The sequence below is a fragment of the Channa argus genome, chromosome 20 (assembly GCF_033026475.1).
Source record: "Channa argus isolate prfri chromosome 20, Channa argus male v1.0, whole genome shotgun sequence".
NCBI lineage: Eukaryota > Metazoa > Chordata > Actinopteri > Anabantiformes > Channidae > Channa > Channa argus.
In genome coordinates this window covers 3,972,722-3,993,946 of record NC_090216.1, presented here as the reverse complement: position 1 = coordinate 3,993,946, position 21,225 = coordinate 3,972,722, and the positions used below count along the sequence as shown (strand labels likewise).

Sequence of the window (21,225 nt, the reverse complement as noted above, 5' to 3'; positions counted from 1 at the left end):
TGTCACTTCAGTCTGTCGGTCGTACTCCTCAGCACCACTACCGACATTGTCAGCCCTCTGCAGGAAGAGGAAGATTTCTAATATTTATCCATTTAAAAAATAGGCTTAATGGGAATTTAGAGTACAGGTTGAGGTTAGACACATAGTTTGGAAAGTTAAGTTGAGGTTTATAGACCAGGAAAGATGTGAAAACAATGAAAAAGCTTTTTTTAGTGTGCTACTTTGAGGTGTTCATATTTTATATTTGACAGTGAGTTGTATTGAAGTATTACTGTAAGCAAGGGCTAATAAAAAAAAAAAGCTATTTTCTGTAAAAAGAATTAAAATTAAAGGTAGTTATTCTTATGGTATAAACTGTATCTCAAGAAATATGGTCTTTCCCGATTTGTTTATTATTTTATAAAATTTGAAAAACTGATTTTTATTTTATGGTTTGGTTACATTTACAGTTCTCTACTCTATTACCAGGTGGCACATCCCCAGCACAGTGGGAAGACATCACAGGCACAACTCCTCTCACTTTCGTCAATGACTGCGTCTCCTTCACCACCAATGTTTCTGCCAGGTAAGAATCAGCCCTAGTTCTTCTTTCTAAATCTGCTCATTATTGCCCACATTAAAATTAACTTTTTTTTGGGATACTTTTCCCAAAAAAAAGCACTTTTTGGGACATTTTCACATGAGGTCAGGAAGCCCAGGGCACGAACCTCCAACCCCATTGAGCCACTGCCGCCCCCATGTTTTTTGTATTGGTGTCTGGAAGTCTTACAATCTTATTTGTCACTTGTGCAGGTTCTGGTTAGCAGACTGCCACCAGATCCCAGACACCGTAGGTTTGGCCACACAGCTGTACAGGGAGCTGATCTGTGTCCCCTACATGGCCAAATTTGTGGTGTTTGCGAAGATGAATGACCCAGTAGAGTCCAGTCTGAGGTGCTTCTGTATGACGGATGACAAGGTGGACAAGACCTTGGAGCAGCAGGAGAACTTCGAGGAAGTGGCCAGGAGCAAAGACATAGAGGTACAGCACATACCTTGACCTTTGGGTCAGGCCTATCTATCCATTCTCTAATCCACAATGAATTCAAATTACACCGCGTGTAATCACAGTAAGTGAAAACCAAAGAAAGCTTGTGGCACCGTATGAAGCAATTTGCAAAAAATTGTCTATTCATTTACTTTCTGGCGGCTGTAAGCAGATTTTTTAGTAAAATCAAATCTTGTGCAATAATCATCTGAAATATAACACAATGATAATAGTTTACTATCTTTTATCACTACTATCATACAAATATTATAACATTTTAAATATGAGGAATTTTTAAAGTGTTGTTTGGAGAAAACAGGTTAATTAAAAAATTAAAGAGTCAGACATAAAATATGTGAGTACGGAGCAAGTACAGTAAATGAGCTATTCAAAGATACATGGGGAGTCAAGGAAATTAAGTTTTAAGTTGTTTTATAAAATGATTAGGGTACAAAAAACGAAATTCAGCATTTTTTCTAGAATAAATATTTATATATATTTTTATGAAATTTTATCAACTAAAAATATTTTATACCAAATGATATTTTACTTTTGTATTAATTAGTATTTTTTACTTATCTGATAACCTTTTACGAAAGTTTTAGATGCAGGTTTAAACCAGTAACTCTGTGGTTGTGGAGCATACAACCTCTCATCTTTACATTACAGCTGTGTGGGAGGTCCAGCCGTTACCTACGTCCAGAAGTGCTAATTTTGTAATGTCCATATTTTTTCTTTGTCGAATCTAAATACTGTTCCCATCTTGTTGATGTACTCCGACAGGTTCTGGAGGGCAGGCCCATTTATGTGGACTGCTACGGCAATTTGGCTCCTCTTACAAAAGCTGGTCAGCAGTTAGTTCTTAACTTCTACGCCTTCAAGGAGAACCGTTTGCCCTTCTGCGTCAAGGTACTGCAAAATACACCCCCTAGTCTAAGACGCGTCCTTCCACCATTGGAATAATGTAGGGGACAAGAGACAATGTTGCACAAACACTGCAGCCAGTGTAAATTTGTTGATGTGAACATTTAATGCCAAATCATAATTGAGCTCTTATTTCCCTTTATTGGCTCAGAAATTCTCCACGTTAGTTTTTAAATGATTAGTCTCGTCCATAGAGTATGACCCAGCCCAGAGCTTCCCTTTCCCAGCACTGAAGAAACATTGATTGGCCCAATAACATCATGTACTTTTAAATGAATTGTCTTGCATCTTGTTCTGCATCCGTTGCTGTGTTATGTTCAAAGCTATTGCTATTTGCCGGATCAGATATCAGTTTTCTCACAACACAACTCTTCACTGACATGCACGCAGACAGAGGGAGATGATATAAAGCGGTGCACCAGGTCTTTGGGTTACTGCACTAAGACCTTTGTGCACTGGGTTTTACCCAAATAAGGTCATTTCATCTCTTTGTGTTATACGTATGAAAAACAAAAAAACACACTTTCTATGAAATATATGTTGTGGTCAAGTATTAAAAACTACACGTTTGCACATTTAAACAGAACCTCTGGTGGTCGTGTTGATCTTGTTCATCTTAATGTGCATCAGCAGTGACTACTGCCTTGTAAAAGATAGAAGGCACATAAAGAAGATATTTTCTTTCTCTAGGTCAGAGATCCCAGCCAGGAACCGTGCGGTCGACTCACTTTCCTCAAAGAGTGCAAGGCCACCAAAGGTCTTCCCCAAACTGCCGTGTGCAACCTGAACATCACACTTCCTGCAGTTAAAAAGGTAAGGTAGCGTGAAGTCGCCATTCCCTGTGGTCACCTCCATATCCATACTCACGGTTAGGTTAGTTTGGCCCCAATAACCCTGATAGATGAAAGACAGAGAAAGACTTTGGCCAAACTGCCACCACTGTGTCTTTTATCTGTTTAAAGCTTCTCTCTATGTATATTGGTTATCAATGCAGTGGATTCTTGTCATTGGCTGTCACATTTTGTTTCCCACTACCTTTTGATTTGGGTGACATGCTTTTGGCTGAGGGCTTTTTGTGCTAAAGACTTCTTTTGATCATCTGGCTGGCTTTTTGTGGCTTGACTTCATTTGCTGTGTTTGCTGCTGAGTGTTGGCGCTTAATTTTCTCGCCATTTGCTTGGTCTGCGTTTTTGCTTTTCTTTGCTGAGATTGCTAAAGCGGCTTCTCTTCTCAGTTGGAGCTTGTGTCAGTCACTCCTTTTTCACACCCTGATGTTTCTTTTCCCCCCTGCTTTCCATTATGTTACTCCCCCCCTGTTTCTGCAATGCATCTTGGGAACCAGGAAATGGAGTCAGATGCCGAGGATGAGGTAAACCACACCCTCCCCACCATGTGCTATCCTCAGCGCTAGATCTATAGTGGCCCTGCTCTGCTCATCATAGCCTTATTCTTTCTGCTTCTACAAGAGCAATATAAGCTTTCCTCGTTCAAAGCAGCCGTTAGGTGCTCAGTTCTGCATGATATATTTGTAGATATGAAAAACAAAATTGTTTTATGTCCAATCTTTATCTTGTACACTATGCAGTGGTTTTGGAATTAGAATTGTTCTTAATTCAAGATTTAAACATTTGTTACCCTAAAATAGATCATTTACAAACTTAATAATACTTATAAAGTTTGTAGTTTTATCATGACTAACCCAAGCTAATTTGATTAGTTTAGTAGTACTTATTCTAAGTTGTACTATCAAGACATAAAAAAAAATACAACATTAAATGTAGCAAATTTGACGCTGTATTATGCAACTGTTGAATATGGGCTTTGTTTTTTGTGACTATAAACCAATGCAGACTACTTGGTTTGCTTTGACATTACGAGGCCCAAATGATGCTCATTTGTCAGCACTATTCAATGTAGGACTAGAACTGATAGGATTTTGTGTTGTTTGCTATTGTTGCAGACTGAAAAGCCAGAACGACGTCATACCTTTGCATCTCTAGCCTTACGTAAGCGCTACAGCTATCTGGCCGAGCCTGCACTGAGTGAGTTTGACATTTTCACTAACAAAGCCTTTGATGAATATAACAATAGCAATTTTCGTGGATAAGTTAGTTTAATAACAAGTTTAATTAACGTATAAAATGCGTGATAAATAGATAGTACTTAATGTAATAAATGCATATTTCTCATCTTACATAACATGCACTGTTCACATGCTTGTTTACAACATGGTCATACATTTGCATGGGTCAGTGAGTGTTTTTTAATTTTTATTTTTTAAAGTTTTTGTGCTGTGCTTGCCCACTTTGTGAAGTGTACTTCTTGTGGGTTTGTCTCGTTAACCACTGCTGAGTTCTAAAAGTCCAAAAATGCAGCATCTTTGACCTTCCAACACAATTTTACTGGCATTTTGTAAAAAGGTCCGAGTAAAATTAGTTTTGGTAAAAAGCATTTGTCCTCTGTGGTTTTAAAGCTGTTTTGGCTTTGTGACGATACGGCAGCTTTTTGCGGGATGGAAATGCATGTTAGGAGTTCAGTTAAGTTTGGCTTTATCCTTGGTGTTTCTTTTGAGTTTCACACACTCTGTTTGTCACCGATCGTTATTGACCCTGCATGACAAAATGGGCCAAAACTGGTCTTGGAAAACACATTTTGTCATATTTTGTTTTTTTTTATCTACTGTAAACTGGAAACATATGTTGCCCTTGGCTCTATTGTATCAGAGTGTCTAAAATGTCTTTGGTAAATCTGTCATTTGTGGACCAAACAGATAAAAGGCACTTTCACAGCAGGTTGAAATTATAAGCAGAATCCAAATGCAGATTTTTGAACAAAGAGAGAAGTTGTTGTTGTGTTAATCCTGGTCCATTTGTCTTGCCGTTTTTCTGTTGTCAGCTGTTAGTCTGGACCCTTGTCTTTAGAATTTTCCTTTGCTGCTGTATGTGCTTCATCCCATTTATTTATTATGTTGTTGTTGCGCTTTTTTTCCTTTGAGTCATCCACAATCCCGAATCACACAGGAAGGCTGTTTCAGGCTGTTCATCTTCAGTCAGTACTCACAACATTATATCAGCACTTCATAAAACGACTGTTTGTCCTTCCTTGATACCAGTGTAATATCAGGACTGCGTCACTGACCAACTCTTCCTCCTCTGATCTCTTTGTCTCTCTTTCATTTTTTTTCTTCCTTTCCCTTCCTCAACATAATTTTCTGTTACATTCACTTTTCTGGTTCCTGTTTTAAAATTAATTTTCCATTCGTACGTCATGATTTCTACAAATTCATCTGAAGAAACAGCAGTTGAGCGAAGTGCAACAGCAAGAACATTGCCTGCTGGTTACCCTCACAAACCTGTCTTTCCAACCAGACCTTACCCACCATGGTCGACTGCTCCTATTACCGTCCCTGGCCAAACAAGGCTCGCCGGACTGGGGGGTTCCCTCACCAGTACAGATTCACCGACAGGCTCACCAACTGCTTCTCCACTGAAATCTACCTGGCCCCTCTCCTCCCCATCACCTGCATGTCCTGCAACTATCAAAGCCACCATGGGAACACCTGCACCTGATCCATCATCCCCAGTGAAATCAGTCAGTGACATAGTGTCCTCATCCCCCATCAGGTCCTACAGGACTATGCCTTCCCCCATTAAAACTGTAGTCCAGCAGGGTCAGTACCCTGTCCAGGGGTCTGCTAGCCTTGTACCCTCTGGAAGCCCATGTAAACGTGCCACAGATCCAGCATCTATCAAAACCTTTGCTTCAGCATACACATCGAGGACTTCCCCACTTCATTTCATACCGAATGGTTCTGTGCCAGAGAGAGCATCAGTTCCTATTACTGCTCCAACATCACCAAAGACTACTTACAACCTTTACAATGCTAATATGCCTTTTAAAACTGCACTTGGGTCCACGGTTGGGACAGATTCAGGGGCACCTAACATTTCTTCGGTTAAAAGCATCTCTAGCCTGTCCTCCTTGAAAACCTCTGTAGATTCAACACTCTCTTCCCGGGGAGGGAGAACATCTCTCTCGTCTCTCTCCTCAACTGGTCAGACAACCATTGCTTCATCAGAACTGTCTATGATGAACGGATCAGTGTCGCCTGTTAAATATCCATCCTCCTCCTCCTCCACTCCATCCTCTCCTTCCTCCCGCCTTTTCTCAGAGAGAAGTAGCAGCCTTCAAGAGAGGATTCAGGCCACCACACAGGCAGCAACCTCTGGCGTCAGTGCAGCCATAAATGAAGCTATAGACTCATACTCTGTCTCGGGCTATGGCTCCCTTAAATCACTGTCCTCGTCACGTAAAACTGCAACAGCAAGCTCTGCCTATGGCTCTCTGAGATCTATAGCTGCCCCTTCCAGCCCAACAGTTTCATCTAATACGGTGACTGTACCTGTGTATTCATTGGTCAACGTTCTTCCCGACACCTCCGTCAAACCAGGGCCAGGGTCTCTTAAAATGGCACTGCCTGATTCCCCACGTGCCTCAACCTCGTCTTCTTCCTCTTTGTCTACTTGTGTTACTGCATCAAAAATAAAGTCCCAGTTAAAATCCCCTCCTTTTATCACACCACCTATCATTCATCCAACTGCAGCATCCAACCAGGAAATACTTAAAGATGTTGCAGACATGAAAGAGGACCTGATCAGAATGACAGCTATCCTACAGACAGACACACAAACAGCCGCTAAAACTGTCCAAACGTCACATACTGGCACTCCTAAAGAGCCTAAATTAGAGGATGAGGAGCCATTTACTCTGGTCGAGAAAGTAAAAAAGGATTTGGTCAAAGTCAGTGAGCTATTGCAGAAAGATATCATGAGTGAAGGTAAGGCCATTCCAGGTAAAGAGAGAGCCTCAGAGGATGAATGGGAGGAATTTTCTAAAGATGAGATTGAGGAGGCTCAGAGAAGTGCCCTTTCAGACAATTACCCCACTTTTGATGAAAACTCGTTCCTTCTCAAGCATCACTCCCTGTCAAGCAAAGACTTGGAGTTGGCTAAAGTAGTAGATTTTTTAACAAATGACATTGGCGCTAGCTCTCTCTCGAAAATGGCGGAGTTGAAATACAGGTATGAGGAGGATTCAAAAAGGGAAGGGGAAGAGAAACAGAAACGTGTCCTTAAACCGTCAATGTCAATACAAGAGCACAAACTCAAAATGCCTCCACCCGTCTCAGGCATGCTCAGGTCTCCCTCAGAGAAAGATCTAAGCAAACTTGCTGAGTCATATCAGGGCCCAGACACCATTTTGGAATCACCCGAGGACCTTTCTCATGAGCAAGATAAAAGCCCCCTGTCAGACAGTGGGTTTGAGACCAGGAGTGAAAAGACACCCTCTGCACCTCAGAGCGCAGAGAGCACAGGACCGAAGCCTTTATTTACAGATTCTCCCATCCCTCCTTGCGTAACTGAGACCCGGACTGAAGTAGTCCACATTAGGAGCTTTGAGCAGCCTGATGACCTTTGTGAACCTCTACTCTTAGAAGAGACGGCACCTGTTCTTCCTTCTATAGACGCAGACGCAGCTTCAACAAGTTCCACCAAAGCCTTACAGTTGAAGATGCCAGAAGAAGACTCCATGATGAACAAAAGCATGTGTCTTAAAGAGGAAACTCACATTACCACTACTACTAGAATGGTCTATCACAAGCCCCAGCTGACCGACGGTGCAGAGATGATAGAAGAAGCTATGTCAGTCAGAGATATCATGAAAGCTTTCCAGTCAGGTAGAGACCCATCCAAAGAACTGGCAGGTCTTTTTGAGCATAAAGCTAGCCAGGATTCTGTCAAAGGTGATGAGCTGACTCCTAGATTTCTAGACAGAGAAGTCAAATCAAAACCCAAAGTTGAAAGGATAATTGAGGTTCATATTGGAAAGGGCCATAGCGCAGCAGAGCCGACTGAGTTTATTATCAGAGAAACCAAAAAACACCCCGAGCTTTATGTTTACAAAGAGGAGAGTGGAATTAAAGAGCTCACTGATTATGATGAGGTCCAACAGGAAGAAGAGGAACTTACTGTGGAAGAATCGCTGCCTTCTTTTCTTGAAACATCTCACATTAATACCCCAGTGTCACAGGAGGAGGACAGTCGCCCAAGCTCTGCTCAGCTTATAGCAGATGATTCATATAAAGCCCTGAAACTTTTAAGCCAGCACTCCATAGAATATTGCGATGATGAATTGTCAGAGATCCGAGGCGAGTCCTATAGGTTTGCTGAGAAAATGCTCTTGTCAGAAAAACTTGATGCATCATCACTGTCTCACTCGGACACAGAGGAGACTGACAAAGTGGTGACTGACAAAAAACATTACACGGTTTCTGAGGAGAGTGGCAGCCATAGAACTCAGAGCAGGAGTCAGCAACAAGAAAGCCCCAAAAGAGAGTTTATTTCGAAGTCATCAAAAGACGGGTCTCCTAAATCTAGTAAATTCTTGCACAGGGATGAACCATCTCAGTTTGACAAGGTAACTGTGCTCCATTATTCCACAGAACAGGGCAGCCCAAAGCATGCTGTTTGGATGCGATTTACAGAGGATAAGCATGACAGGACCAGGGACAAGCTCCTTTATGAGGACAGGGTGGACCAAACTGTGAAGGAAGCTGAGGAAAAACTCAGTGAGGTATCACAGTTCTTCCGTGACAAAACAGAGAAGCTAAATGTTGAGCTGCAGTCCCCTGAGAAAAAGCCTGTAAGACAAGACTCAAAAGAGTCCTGGCCTAGCTCAGCCTTAGCTTCCCCTGAGAAAACCCAGCAAAAATCTAAGGCAGGAGAGGAAGGGTTCAGTAAAAGCAAGCTGAGGGAGCCTTCAGTTGGTAAGATGTTCGGCAGCACCACATCAACTGAAAAGAAAAGCTCTAGTTTACCAAGCAGTCCACAGAAAAGCACACACTCTCAAATCAGTGAAACTAAAACTATACCACAGACTAAGACCAGTGAGTCTGAACCATCTTCTCCTGCTCATGTAAAATCAACATCCAAAGTCAGTGCTGTGAGGATGAAGTTTGAATCTGAGGCTCAGAAACTAAGTCAGTCCAGTCCAATCAAAATTCCTCCTCCAGTGCAGCCAAAACCTTCAATAAAGAAATTACAAGAAAGCAAACTTCCTGTTTATCAGGTTTTTGCTGGAGGAAAAACACAGAAGTCATCTGAAACTTCAGAAGAAGGAAGCCCCAAAAAGGATATTGAAAAGGACAAACATGCTGCCACAGACATCAGTAAGGATTCTATATTATCAACATCTAAAATCCCAAACCATACAGGAGACAAGCTCCCAAAAATACCCATCCCAGAAGCATCGCTACAAAGACAAATTAGTGAAACTGAGACGGAAAAAGCAACTACCAAAGGAAAAGATGTGCATTCACGTGTTACTCGGGAAGTGACAGAAACCAGTAAAGGTCAGACTGTTCAGACACCTGTTGTTCATGATACCACAAGACTACTGGAAAAAGATGCTACAATATGCCAACAAGCAGCAAAAAGCGAGTTTGTTCCTAAAGGAAAAATAGCCGAGGTACCTAAAAGAGAGTGTGAGGAAACACTAAACAAAAACCTTAGGAAAAATACCGAATCTCAAATTCCTGTAAGAACATTGACTTCTTCTTTAGATAATGACCTCACAAAGAAAGTGGCAATAACGAAACCCTCTCAGATACCCACATTATCTAAAAGCAAAATGCAAACAACCCCAATAAAAACAGATGACAATCTAACCTTTGAAATTCTAGACAACGCCCCCAAAGATTCAAATTCCAATAATCTTTCCAGCTCTAGAGAAATGTTGGAGAAAGTCATAACCCCTCCGACTGCAATAACAACCAAAGAGAACTTCAAGGGCATCAAAACATTACCTGTTTACGTTGGTGTCCAGGTGGGCAGACAGGCAGAGAGAGAAGCCAAAGGAGCACTATACACGGTCAAACAGAAATCCAACTCTATTCTGAGCCCCATTAGCCCCGATGATGACACACTAGAACAGGTCTCTTTCATAGACAGCTCGGGGAAAAGCCCGGTTACACCAGAGACCCCCAGCTCTGAGGAGGTCAGCTATGACCTCACATGCAGGACCCCTGAAGGCTTTGTGGGATTCATGCCGGATAAACCTAGCCCTATCATGGAAGTCTCTGAGGAATCAGAGGAAGACGACCACCGCAGAGTGATTTTCAATTTCAGAGAGGCTCTACTAGAAAACCAAACTAGTGTTAATACCACACAGGTAGATCTTGTTAATGCTAATAGACAAGACCCAGTAATGAATGATAATCAGCAAGAATTAACAAATAATTTTAACCAGCAAGAAACAACTGCCTATGGCAGGATTGATGAAACATTAGGGCAAGAGGTCTCAAAAGACAAAGGTATTGCCTATATTGAGTTCCCCCCACCTCCTCCTCTAGATTCAGCTTCAGACATTTCAGACCCAGAGAGAAAAGGTTCCTGTGCTTCTTCAGAGACTGAGACCGAAATGATGGAGGTGAACTTGCAGGAAGAGCACGACAAGCATCTGCTGGTTGAGCCAATTATACGTATCCAACCACCCACTCCGGTGCCCCCCGGGACCGATGACAGTCAATCAAATGCTGAAGAGGCAGACGAAGACGAGGATGAGTCAATCTTCCAACCGATTCCTTGTAAAAAATTCACATCCAAGGTCCCTCAGGAGGAGGAAGAAAAAAATAAGGAGAAGGAAAAGGCATCTAAATCCAAAAAACATGACAAAAACGGAAACAACAAAGAACCTCATGGTGGAATCAATGGGACCAACGGTTGTAAAGATTCTAATGGGAAAGGAGAGGACTATGACTATGAACAAAATGGAAATGACCAGTCAATAACAGACTGTTCAATAGCCACAACGGCTGAATTTTCTCATGACACAGATGCGACAGAGATAGACTCCCTAGATGGGTATGAACTTCAGGATGAGGATGATGGTCTGTGCGAGCAGGCAGATTTACGGCTGTTTAGTCTCCCAGACAGCCGGAGAGACGTCTGGGCAACAGACACATTTAGGTCCTGTGACCGGTCTTTTCCCCAGACCAAACTGGAAGTTATTGAGGAGGAGAAAACCCCAGAGGAATGTCAAAAGGACACTTATAAAACAGATACCCCCTCAAATGGTGGAACACCTAATGGTATTGGAAATGATGGGGTTAAAAGTCAAAAACCCTCAGATAAAGAGGGATTTTCAGACACTTACTTCAGTTATAAGTTAGAAGAAGAGTTTAACTCTCCTTTTAAAACCGTTGCCACCAAAGGGCTGGAGTTTGACCCATGGCCTAGTAAAAGTGGAGAAGAAGAAGTTGTTGACATGGGAGGGACACGGGAAAGCAATGGTGAACCTAAACCTTTTGGACTGGCGGTCGAAGACCAGTCTCAGGCCACGACACCAGACACAACGCCAGCCCGAACACCAACGGACGATAGCACACCAACGAGTGAGCCAAATCCATTCCCCTTCCATGAAGGGAAGATGTTTGAGATGACCCGCAGTGGTGCGATTGACATGAGCAAGAGGGACATGGTGGAAGAGAGGCTCCAGTTTTTTCAGATCGGTGAGCATTTTTACTCTGCGGGCAGTTACAGAGTCAGGGACTCAAAGGTAGATGCCTCCTCACAACACAGGGATCATTTTAATACTCCAGATCCCATAGCTGCCTTACCAGTCCCTCCAGTCTTGGTACAGACCACTACGGTCCAGCTAGAAATATCAAGTTCAGCTGGCAGTTACAGCACATGCAGAGACTCGAGCCACAAAACTGAGCCCAAACTGTCCACTTTTAGAACAGGATTTAAGTTGTCACCAAAAAAACACTGTGATGCTTCAAATAGCAGCTCTACATGTAGAACAACCTTTGAATGTTCGAGTGACATAACCTCAGGAACAACTGTAGATAGTTCCTATTCTGTAACCTCAAGCCATACTGATTATTATCATTTTAATAAATTGCATATGACAGAGAGCGATCTGAATACTAGCCCATCAGACATTACAGATAATTCCAAAATATCCATGAGGTCCACCGAACTGAGCGACCGTTTGGGTTGGATATCAGAAAATCAAACCTCTCATTACCAAAGCACTGATCATTACTGCGCATCTTTACAACATATTAGAAGTCCCCAAACGCGGACCAGCAATACCAGTAGAGACATCCCTGCCTCCAATAATGACTATTCAGATGTCCATCAGACGGGCAGTATTGTGTTGAACTTGTCCTCTTCAGGACCGCAGGATGTCAGTAGAATGGAAGTGTCCATCAGCCGTCTAGATAAGAACAGCAGCGATGGCAAGACTTGTGATAATGTAGCAATACCAACCACAGATGCCAAAAAGATCCAAGGGGAGATATGCAGGTCAAGGTTACCAGTGAGTTTATCCAGGCACAAACTATGCAACCAAAGTCAATCAATGGTGAAAGACAAAGCACAAGTAAATGTTCGTGAATTCCAAGTCGGGAAACACTCAATGCCTATAGCCAACGAAAGATTAGACCCTTTTGCGAGTATGAATAAATCCAAAATCCCAGTAATGAAAGCCATAAAATACTCCTCGTATTCCTGCGAGCAGAAGCAGGTTAGAACCAAACCCGTGGTTAGTGATATAAGCAATAAATCCCACTGGGGTAGCAAACGGCTAACTAAAGATAGATCCAGCACTCAATTACTGAAAACTTCAGGCAGGAGTAGAACAAATGAGGCAGTAAGGGCAGATAGTGCAGTCATCTCAAACAAATTTAAAAGCAGGTCTGTCAGTAGCCGGGCAGCCAACCCTGTGAACCCAACAATCCCCAAGGAGGCTGAAACAAAGTTAGAAGGAAAGACACTGATCACTGAGGATGAAGAGAGATGCAGCCGCAGCACTACCAGGAACATTTCCTTGTCAGAACCACCTAGAGCTTCTAGAAGTCCCCGCCCTTCACACACCTCTACCTCCACCTCCACCAGCACCACCACATCAACACCATCTCCTAGAGATGTGAGAGCTGAGGTTGAGCAGGCCATCAGTGAGAGGATGAGGAGGAGCAGGAGGAAGAGTAGGCGGACACATGGAGGGAAGGAGCAGGTTGATCAACCAGTCACGGCTCCACTCACAGAGACTAGTTTGTAAACACTTGCTATACTTTATCTTTATCTATCAGTGAGATGCATGTAGTTGTTGTGCTCTGTGATGCGACGTAAGTGCAGCTGTCATGTCCTCTTCCTGTCTTTCTCGTTATCTGTGTCCTGTGCCGTCTGATGTAGACACAAAAGTAAAGGCTGAAGCAGGAATCTGTCACAGAATCAGCAAATCTTACCAATATCTTAATTAGTTCTACATGGATTTACTTCCTGCTTTTATATGTTGAACTGTTAGGGATGCATTGGGACAAAGCGGGTTAATCACTAGCTAATAGGTTGTTGTGTCTTTGGTAAACAGGAAAAAAAAAAAAAGCACTGCAATGACCATTTTAATATAAACGCAATTTTTAGTTACAAGTGTTTAATTTGCAAGTAAGAACACGCGAGGGGCTGAGTTAAAAGTGAGTATACCCACCTATTTTTATCACTCTGGACCAATGTTTCACGCTAAGATAAAAGTTAGACTCGCACCTCGCCACATGCCACCACAACGCTCACCTCCCCTCTAGAGATGAAAGTCACAGGTAAACGATTTTTTTTTTGTGGGGGGGGGGGGGGGATCTAATGTTGTAGTGTGTGTTTCGGTCTGCCTGCCTGGTTTGTAGATCACTCGTACTCATTTGGAACTGTGAAAACAATTCATTGGTCTAAACTTGACAATCATGTGAATGTCAGCCGCACGATTATGGCATAGTGGAAAACCATTGGTGCAGCTGGATTATTTTTGATTTCAAGTTAAAGCCATAAATTGTTTTTATCAGCTGGATGGAATGTTGTCTGATGGTTTGTTGCTAGTGACATGGTATTAGTCAAACTTTTAACTCTAAACTCTGAACACTTACTACTGCTACTAATCCTACTGAACATCAAATATTTTTGTCTTTTTTTCTGGCCTCACTGATCCTTGTACTTATGAATAGGTTTTATATTATAAACTGTCTCACTGATATTCTATAATAGTGCTATTGCAACAATATAACTACAAAAATGTTCATTTTGTTCTTAATGTTTACTTAGTGATGATCCTAAATATGAAAGCAAGTCTAGTAGAAATAGTATGGAGATCTTCTCGATTCCTTACGTCCCATTCATCCATTAATATTTAAGAGAAAGTAACAGAATATAATTTGACTGTCCATTGTAAAACTAAAAGGAATAGTTTGACAATGTGGTGAAAACATTTATGTGTCAGGCCACACTGGTCTCAACCAACGTGTTACGTTATTTGTAACGACAAGTCGCCATTTTTACAGTTTGGCTTCTTTATGATTAAACAAACACAATGTAACATGTTGTTGAGATTTAAAGCTTCTCATGGGTTTTTATTTTTTTCACTTGCACAGTCAAGGCTAGTTGTGTCCACCTGGTTTCTAATCTTAGTCCCAAGCAATTTCTTGACTCTACCTTCACATTGAACAGAGCGTAGTTTCTGGTTTCTCATTTAATACTTTTTGAAGAAGCTGTCAAACTGTTCCTTTAAAGATAGAGACATATTTATCAACTGAATTATTGATGGGGGGTCTGGCCAGAAACGTTGCCTTTTCCAGAGAATAAACTGGGACAGTGAGCTAAAGTTGGTCTTCAGTAGGTGTTCTGGAGAAATCAGGATAATTCCCGATCCCAGTCTGTGTACTTCAATAAATGTTAATGTCCCCTTGTGTAGACATTTTATGAAAAACTACATTCAACACAAGAGTGGAACAATGTGACGTATGTTAATTGTTTGTGCCCTGCCCTGCTTCCTCGCACAGGCCCTCACAGTCCCTGTGAGAGAACAGACCTCCGCATGGCAATAGTAGCTGATCATCTCGGACTGAGCTGGACTGGTGAGTCTACACACACACACATCTCATTTTCTTCACACAAAAGCACCAAACGTAAGCAGTTGTATGATGCAGCACGAAGGATTCGGGATGAGAATTTAAAACGTTTCAATGAATCAGCTGGATGGAGCCACTTTCCAAACCATTTGTTTCATAGTGTTTATTGCCATCTGGTGGACGTGTGGTATAAAGATGTTGACTGAGCAGCACTGCAGTGGTGTATAATCACAAACATCATCTGTACACATATTGACAACGTTGATACAGGGATATTTAAAAAAGCTCAAATAAATGACTTTAAAATTGTTTTTAAAATCGAAATATACTTCACTCATAAGACAAAAGCGAGAATGAGAAAGAAAATGTCGCAATGTATGTTGTAATTTTAAGGGCATGAAACTCGCAGAGCATCGTACTTATGTTTACATGTGCTGCATATTTGTGCTTGAATGTACTCAAGAGGAAGAGTGAGAGGGATTTTTGTACACATTGCACTTGAGCAGCAACAAGGGTGTGGCCTCTGCAGTTTAGCCCAAGCTGAGCAACCTGCACTGCAGCAATGCCCCACGCCTTCCTGAGCGTGTGCGAGTAGGCGCTGCCATGTGAGTGCACAGTCATCCTGTAAAGTGTATGAGTGTGAACACTTGTCTATCCACTACAGTGGGTGAGGGGGGAAATCCAACTCATAATTCTACTTCCTGCTGCAGAGCTGCAGTGACACTGGATCTGCTGAAAAGGGTTTTCGCATGGTTTTGGATTCATATCCCGCAGTCCCGCCTGTACAAGGAGCCTTTCACGCCTTCATTAACTTAATTTTGTCAGCAATTACACTTATTTAGCAAATGAGCACACAGGAGCCGCAAGGGGATGGAAATGCTGCGGGGTCACCATGGAAAAATGCCGTGCTGGGCGTGATCGACAGGTGTCGGAACACGAGAAAGCTCGTGTGTCGATGCAGACTGATCAGAGAGCTGCAGACCATGCAGACCCCTGTCCACCACAACATTCAGACCATCTGGTTTTCATCTGGTTTGCGATAAAGGAAAATGAAAGTAATGTCATTTGATGTGTATCGCAATTGCTAAATTTAATTGATTCACAATGTGGGCTGCTTACCATTGGGGTTTTTATGTGCACCAATGCACATGCCACTAGTTCCACTGTATTTGTAGAGACACTTTTGTACTGTTGTCTTTTACTAAAACAGAACATGCTTGTCCGGCCAGATGTTTTACCATTAATGACCTCAGCAGATAAGACTCCCGAGCTGTGAAATGCCAGCGCAAAATCCTCATTTCATTTCCTTTCTCTGGTCTTTGTCCTGCTTCAGAGCTGGCCAGGGAGCTGGATTTCTCTGTGGAAGAGATCAACTTCATCAGAGTGGAGAACCCCAATTCTCTAACAGCACAGAGCTTCATGCTCCTAAAGAAATGGGTGCACAGGGACGGTAAAAATGCCACAAGTAAGTGTGTGTGCGGCGGGGCGGGGGTGGGGGGTTATGAGCTAGCCAGGTCTTCATTTTGTTCGCATTTTCAAAACATCAGAATACACATTTAATGTGAAAGTGACCATAAGAAGTCAATGTGTTGATGTACACGCCCGTCAATACAGTTTGTATTTTCTCTGTCTCTCTTCTCTGTAGCGGATGCTTTAACTGCGGTGCTGACTAAGATCAATCGGTTGGATATTGTGACTTTGCTGGAAGGGCCCATATTTGACTACGGTAACATTTCAGGCACACGCTGCTTTGCCGATGATAACGCAGTATTCCCGGATCAGTTCGATGGTAAAGTGTAGCCCACCCTAGCTGAAACTCTCAGTCTATCTCTCAGTCTGTCCCTTCTCCCTTCTTCACCTCCTCTCTCAGTCGGATAGTCAGACCTTAACATCCAAACAAATACAGATCCAATCGGGCTTTAACAAACTGTGGTAGTCAATTAATGTTAATCAGAATGACTCAATGCTTCAGCAGGTTCATCGAGCTCATATCAGTAAAAGGCCCATCGGGTAATAATAGCATTAAAGTTGAAGCAGTCGCCCAGTCAGCTCGTTAGCTTTCAACACTGGGCAGTGCAATTAATTTGTAAGCACCAGTCATCAGAATATTAAAACTTTGGGTGATCAAGATCAATGTATCTGAAAACCTCTAAAAACGTAGAGTTTTTTATGGATTTTTAATTAAACGCAGGAAAATCTGTACCATTTTAGGTGCATGTGACTGTTTGAAACAGCATGATCCTGAAGCAAATGTAAGCCACTAATGAACTGGTGAAAAACGGGCACTGGTTCCTAATTTGGTTTAACATAGTTATGATTCTGTGTATGAGTCGCTTAACGAGTTCAAAATACTAACCTCTGCCATCTCCTTTTGTTGGCCCAGTACTGTCAAAATACATAAAAACTGAATTCTATCAACCAGTTTATTATAATGGCATGCTTGCTTTGAGCAGCATGTGAAGTCTTTTCTCTCTCTTTCTGTATTTCCCTCTTTCCTCTTAAATGAAAATTAAATGTGGCAGCTACTAGTATTGTCTAATTCTGATACACTTAATGAGGCCATTTCAGAATTTTAATGACAATGTCCCTTTGTTGCAATTGCCTAATTATGAAGAATATTACAGATTATTAAGAGGTTCACTCGTTTATCACACTAGAACGAGGTTCTCAGTCTGCAGTACATGCATTGGGAGGGGTTTCAAAAACCTTCAGCTTACAGGAAGTGGCTCACATTCACGTTAAACACTGTACTTAAGTACAGTTAGTCTGTTTTCTACTTCTTTACACTTGCATTTCACAGCATCATTAATAATTGTGAAATAATATAAAAATGACGGAGACCACACTGGTAAATACTAAATGCTTGTAGTTTTTGTAGGATCTGACTCTTCCATCACTGCATTAGCTGCATTTAGTCCAGGAACGGTGTTGTAACCAACATCCCACTAAATACTGTCGAATAAAAAGTAGCCCCCTTCTGCAGCCCCCTTCTGCAGCCGGACAACCTTTGAGACAAAATCCTGAAAGAGGCCTCATTGCAAATCTGTGTCTGAAGTCATCTTAACACAAAGAGCTGTTTTACTGTTGCTCTGAACACTGCAGCAAAGAAGCTCTTTTTGCAAAGATGACAAAGTGACGCCAGCATTTAAGATTGAATGATCCCTAAAATGCACGGCTGTGGCTTTGTGTGACAGTCTGCCTGCTCGGATGGTGTCTGACTTACAGCAATACACTTTTTACACTCTTCGAATGGGTGGAGCCTCTTCAACACATTAATGAGTGTTTTGTTGTTGTGCTTCACTGTCCTTTTTTAACTTTGCGCACGTTGATTCGGATGTGCTCTGGCCCAGCTGACACTCATACATGGGTTGAAAATGAAACCCCTTTTGTCAAAGTGTACAGTGTATAACTCTGCTTCTGTGTCACTGCTGTTAGCTGAACTGTACCTGTCATCTCCTGGGTTCCTCTGAGCCTCCCAGCCTCTGTGCTCCACTGTAGCTTCTCCTGCTGTGAGACCTGCAGACTCCCCGCCTCAGCTTCCTCTTTCCTCTTCTTCTTCTTGCTTCCAAGTGACTAATTCCTAAAGCAGAGACCTGTGCAAGCATAACTAACCTGCTATATCATTTTAACCAGTGGCCACTTTCTGCTAACCTCAATGGCTTTTTATAAAAGCTCTATTTGGACTCTGCTGTAGCTTCTGCTCCTCGCTGTTGGGCACAGGCTGAGACTGGCAGCACTGTCAATTGCCCATAAACTCGGAGATCGTGGAAGTCATTTAAACGATGTCTCCTGCCTAATCGCATGGGACAAACCACTAACCAGCCAGCTTCAGCATTAGATCACTGCAAACATTAGAACCTTTCAACAGAGCTGTTTAGGACCATTTAAAAACATTTAATAGCTTATTTGATGAGCCTGGTTTCTGGCCGAAAAAGGAAAAAAAGACTTTTGAACGGAACAGAAATGGCTGTGTCTGAGTGGCAGTCCAGCGACTAACAAAACACACACACACACACACACCAAACCCACTACTAGTTTGAAACTTCACTTTAAGAATCAATTGCACCTTGATGTCAATTGGATTTTATTTACGGGAAGAAGGTGTCAGATAACAGACTGACGTGCATGTGGTATGGAATAGAAAACACTTTTAGCAAACGTGTGTCTTACTAACTTCCCCACCTGCACTAAAACGCAGCTTAGCTGAGAGTTTTTGATAGAATCCATTCAGGGCTGTCTTCATGCCAGAATGACAACATTTCCTATTATTTTCTCTTTGTACAAAATACACACTTTGTTTCTAGTATCCAGGTGGAACATATAAATTGTTTGGGGGGGATTTATACTGTTTAGAAAATCCTGGCTACTTCCCATCCTACATCTGGAAACATTAATTTGCAGCTAAACAAATCTTGTGGATTTCACAAGTTGCCATAAAACCCTCCCGTTTTCCTCGCCGTTTGAAAAAAGGATGCTGCTCTCGACTCAGAGGCCTGTTCTTGCTTATCACTGGCGATAAGCAATCCAGTGGTTCTGGTGTGCAATGCCTTTGCTTCTGCAGCTTCTAATTATTAAGCCTTAATCAATCACGAGTTCACGTCATTGTCTGTGCATTAACCCGTTTGGGTTTTCAGATGCTGCATTTGTCTTTTCATCTAAGTCTTGTCTATTTGTGTTTTTTGTTTTGTCTTCTGTATATTGTGTTGACTGGTATAGCTCCTCCTCCTGCCTTCCCTGTGTATCCTCAAACCCCTCAGCCCGTCACCTCTTTCCATGCTACTCCTTCCCCCTCTGCCCCCATCTCTTCTTCCTCCCTTCCCTCTCAGTCCACCCGTATGACCTCTTCCTCTTCCCCCCCCTCAACACCGCCTTTTTACGTCCTGCCTGTTGCCCCTGTCCCCCCTCACATCTTTACTCTGCCTTACTCTCCACCGCTTCCATCTTCCCCTTCAAGTCTATTCAGCTGCTCTCCCTTCTTCTTCCCCTCTTCATTGATTTCTCCTCTCTGTTCCTCCATTCCTCCTCCACCTGTTGAATCATCTCCCTCTCCTCCCTCTTCTTGCTCCTCCTCATCTCGTCCTTCCTCTCCTCCTTTCCCATTTCTTGCTTGTTCTTCGTCTCCCCCCTCTCCCTCATTAATATTTGCCTCCTCTCCTCCTCTAAGTTCTACACCTACTCCCTTTTCTTTCCCTTTATATTCGATCCTTAATTCCATTTCTTCCCCCTCTCCTCCCTTAGATCATCACCCTCCCTCTCACTCCTTACCTTCCACCTCCCCTCCACCCTCTCCCCTCCCTCCCGGTGTCCCTCTTTACTACAGGCGAGATCGTTCTGTTCCTGAGGTTTACATTTAGATGCCTCTGGGTCACTCCTCCTCTGCCTTTTCTTTTCTTTTAATTTACACAACTAACCTTAACTCAAGCTTTTGTTAAAAAACAGACAATTATTGTGATGATGAGCTGAAGTCTGGCTCGTAAACTAATTTTACTACTGCTGCATTTTGATTTAAATCAGTAGCAGGGTTTGACATTCAGTGCTTTTACAAAATGCTCGGCCCACTGAAGTGCCGATTAGAGACCGGAAGAACAGTCCCTGATGAACTTAGCAGACATTTTTATTTTCTTATTCTAATGCAATATCAATGCAGAACGTGTGAAGTTACATTATATATTCTGTCTTTGGGGCTTTCATTTCTCTGTCTCCATCTCTTTGTGATCTGGTCATGTGTCTACTCTGTTGTGCTGGTTCAGAGGTCACACATGTTAGCTGAAGAAGGAAAATCCTTAAAGCAGTATTTGCATTGACTACTTAGGAGAAGCTGTTAACGCAACACTGACACCTTATGAAGTTAATACACAGCTTAGGAAACATTGCATATTTACACATCTAACAGACAAGAGCAACGTTAGACATTAGCATTCTTTTGCACTTGTGTATTGAAATAGTCTCTTCTAATTGACCACATTTGTAGTTAACATGAAACAGCTTTTTCAAATGGGGAAAAGCTAATAAGCAGACTGCACACTTCCTACACAATACCAGCCACGGTGAGGACGTCCAGAAATGCAGCAGCTAAAGCCAACCACATTTTAGGACCCCACACAATCTTTTTGTCCAACTCTACACAACTGGCAGGCAAACTAAATGGTCAACTTACTGTTAAATTCACTTAAACCAGCTGACTCTTTAAGAAAAAGAAGGGAAAAACTGATGGTTCACGTCCGCTAGATGTGTAAATTGGCAACTGTTTGCAAGCAGGTTCAGTTTTTCTTCAAACTTTATTTAACTTTACAAGGTGTTAATGTTGTGTTTGCAGCTT

The 21,225-nt window shown here is 42.2% G+C and overlaps 1 protein-coding gene across 50 annotated transcripts in view; it reads left to right on the top strand.

Moving 5' to 3' along the window:
• Window positions 1-21,225, top strand: part of LOC137105903 (ankyrin-3-like) — a 133,102-nt gene that overhangs the window by 105,782 nt on the left and 6,095 nt on the right. For 26 of the 50 annotated variants that reach the window (XM_067488690.1, XM_067488662.1, XM_067488660.1 and 23 more), the window contains 10 exons: window positions 469-565; window positions 793-1,021; window positions 1,811-1,936; window positions 2,642-2,764; window positions 3,294-3,320; window positions 3,912-3,993; window positions 5,244-11,519; window positions 14,838-14,912; window positions 16,240-16,371; window positions 16,552-16,695. In XM_067488690.1, the coding sequence (XP_067344791.1) occupies window positions 469-565; window positions 793-1,021; window positions 1,811-1,936; window positions 2,642-2,764; window positions 3,294-3,320; window positions 3,912-3,993; window positions 5,244-11,519; window positions 14,838-14,912; window positions 16,240-16,371; window positions 16,552-16,695 (7,311 nt within the window). Of the gene's footprint in view, window positions 1-468; window positions 566-792; window positions 1,022-1,810; window positions 1,937-2,641; window positions 2,765-3,293; window positions 3,321-3,911; window positions 3,994-5,243; window positions 13,068-14,837; window positions 14,913-16,239; window positions 16,372-16,551; window positions 16,696-21,225 lie in introns of all 50 variants that reach the window. The other 24 variants (XM_067488651.1, XM_067488654.1, XM_067488653.1 and 21 more) reach the window with 9 other exon arrangements.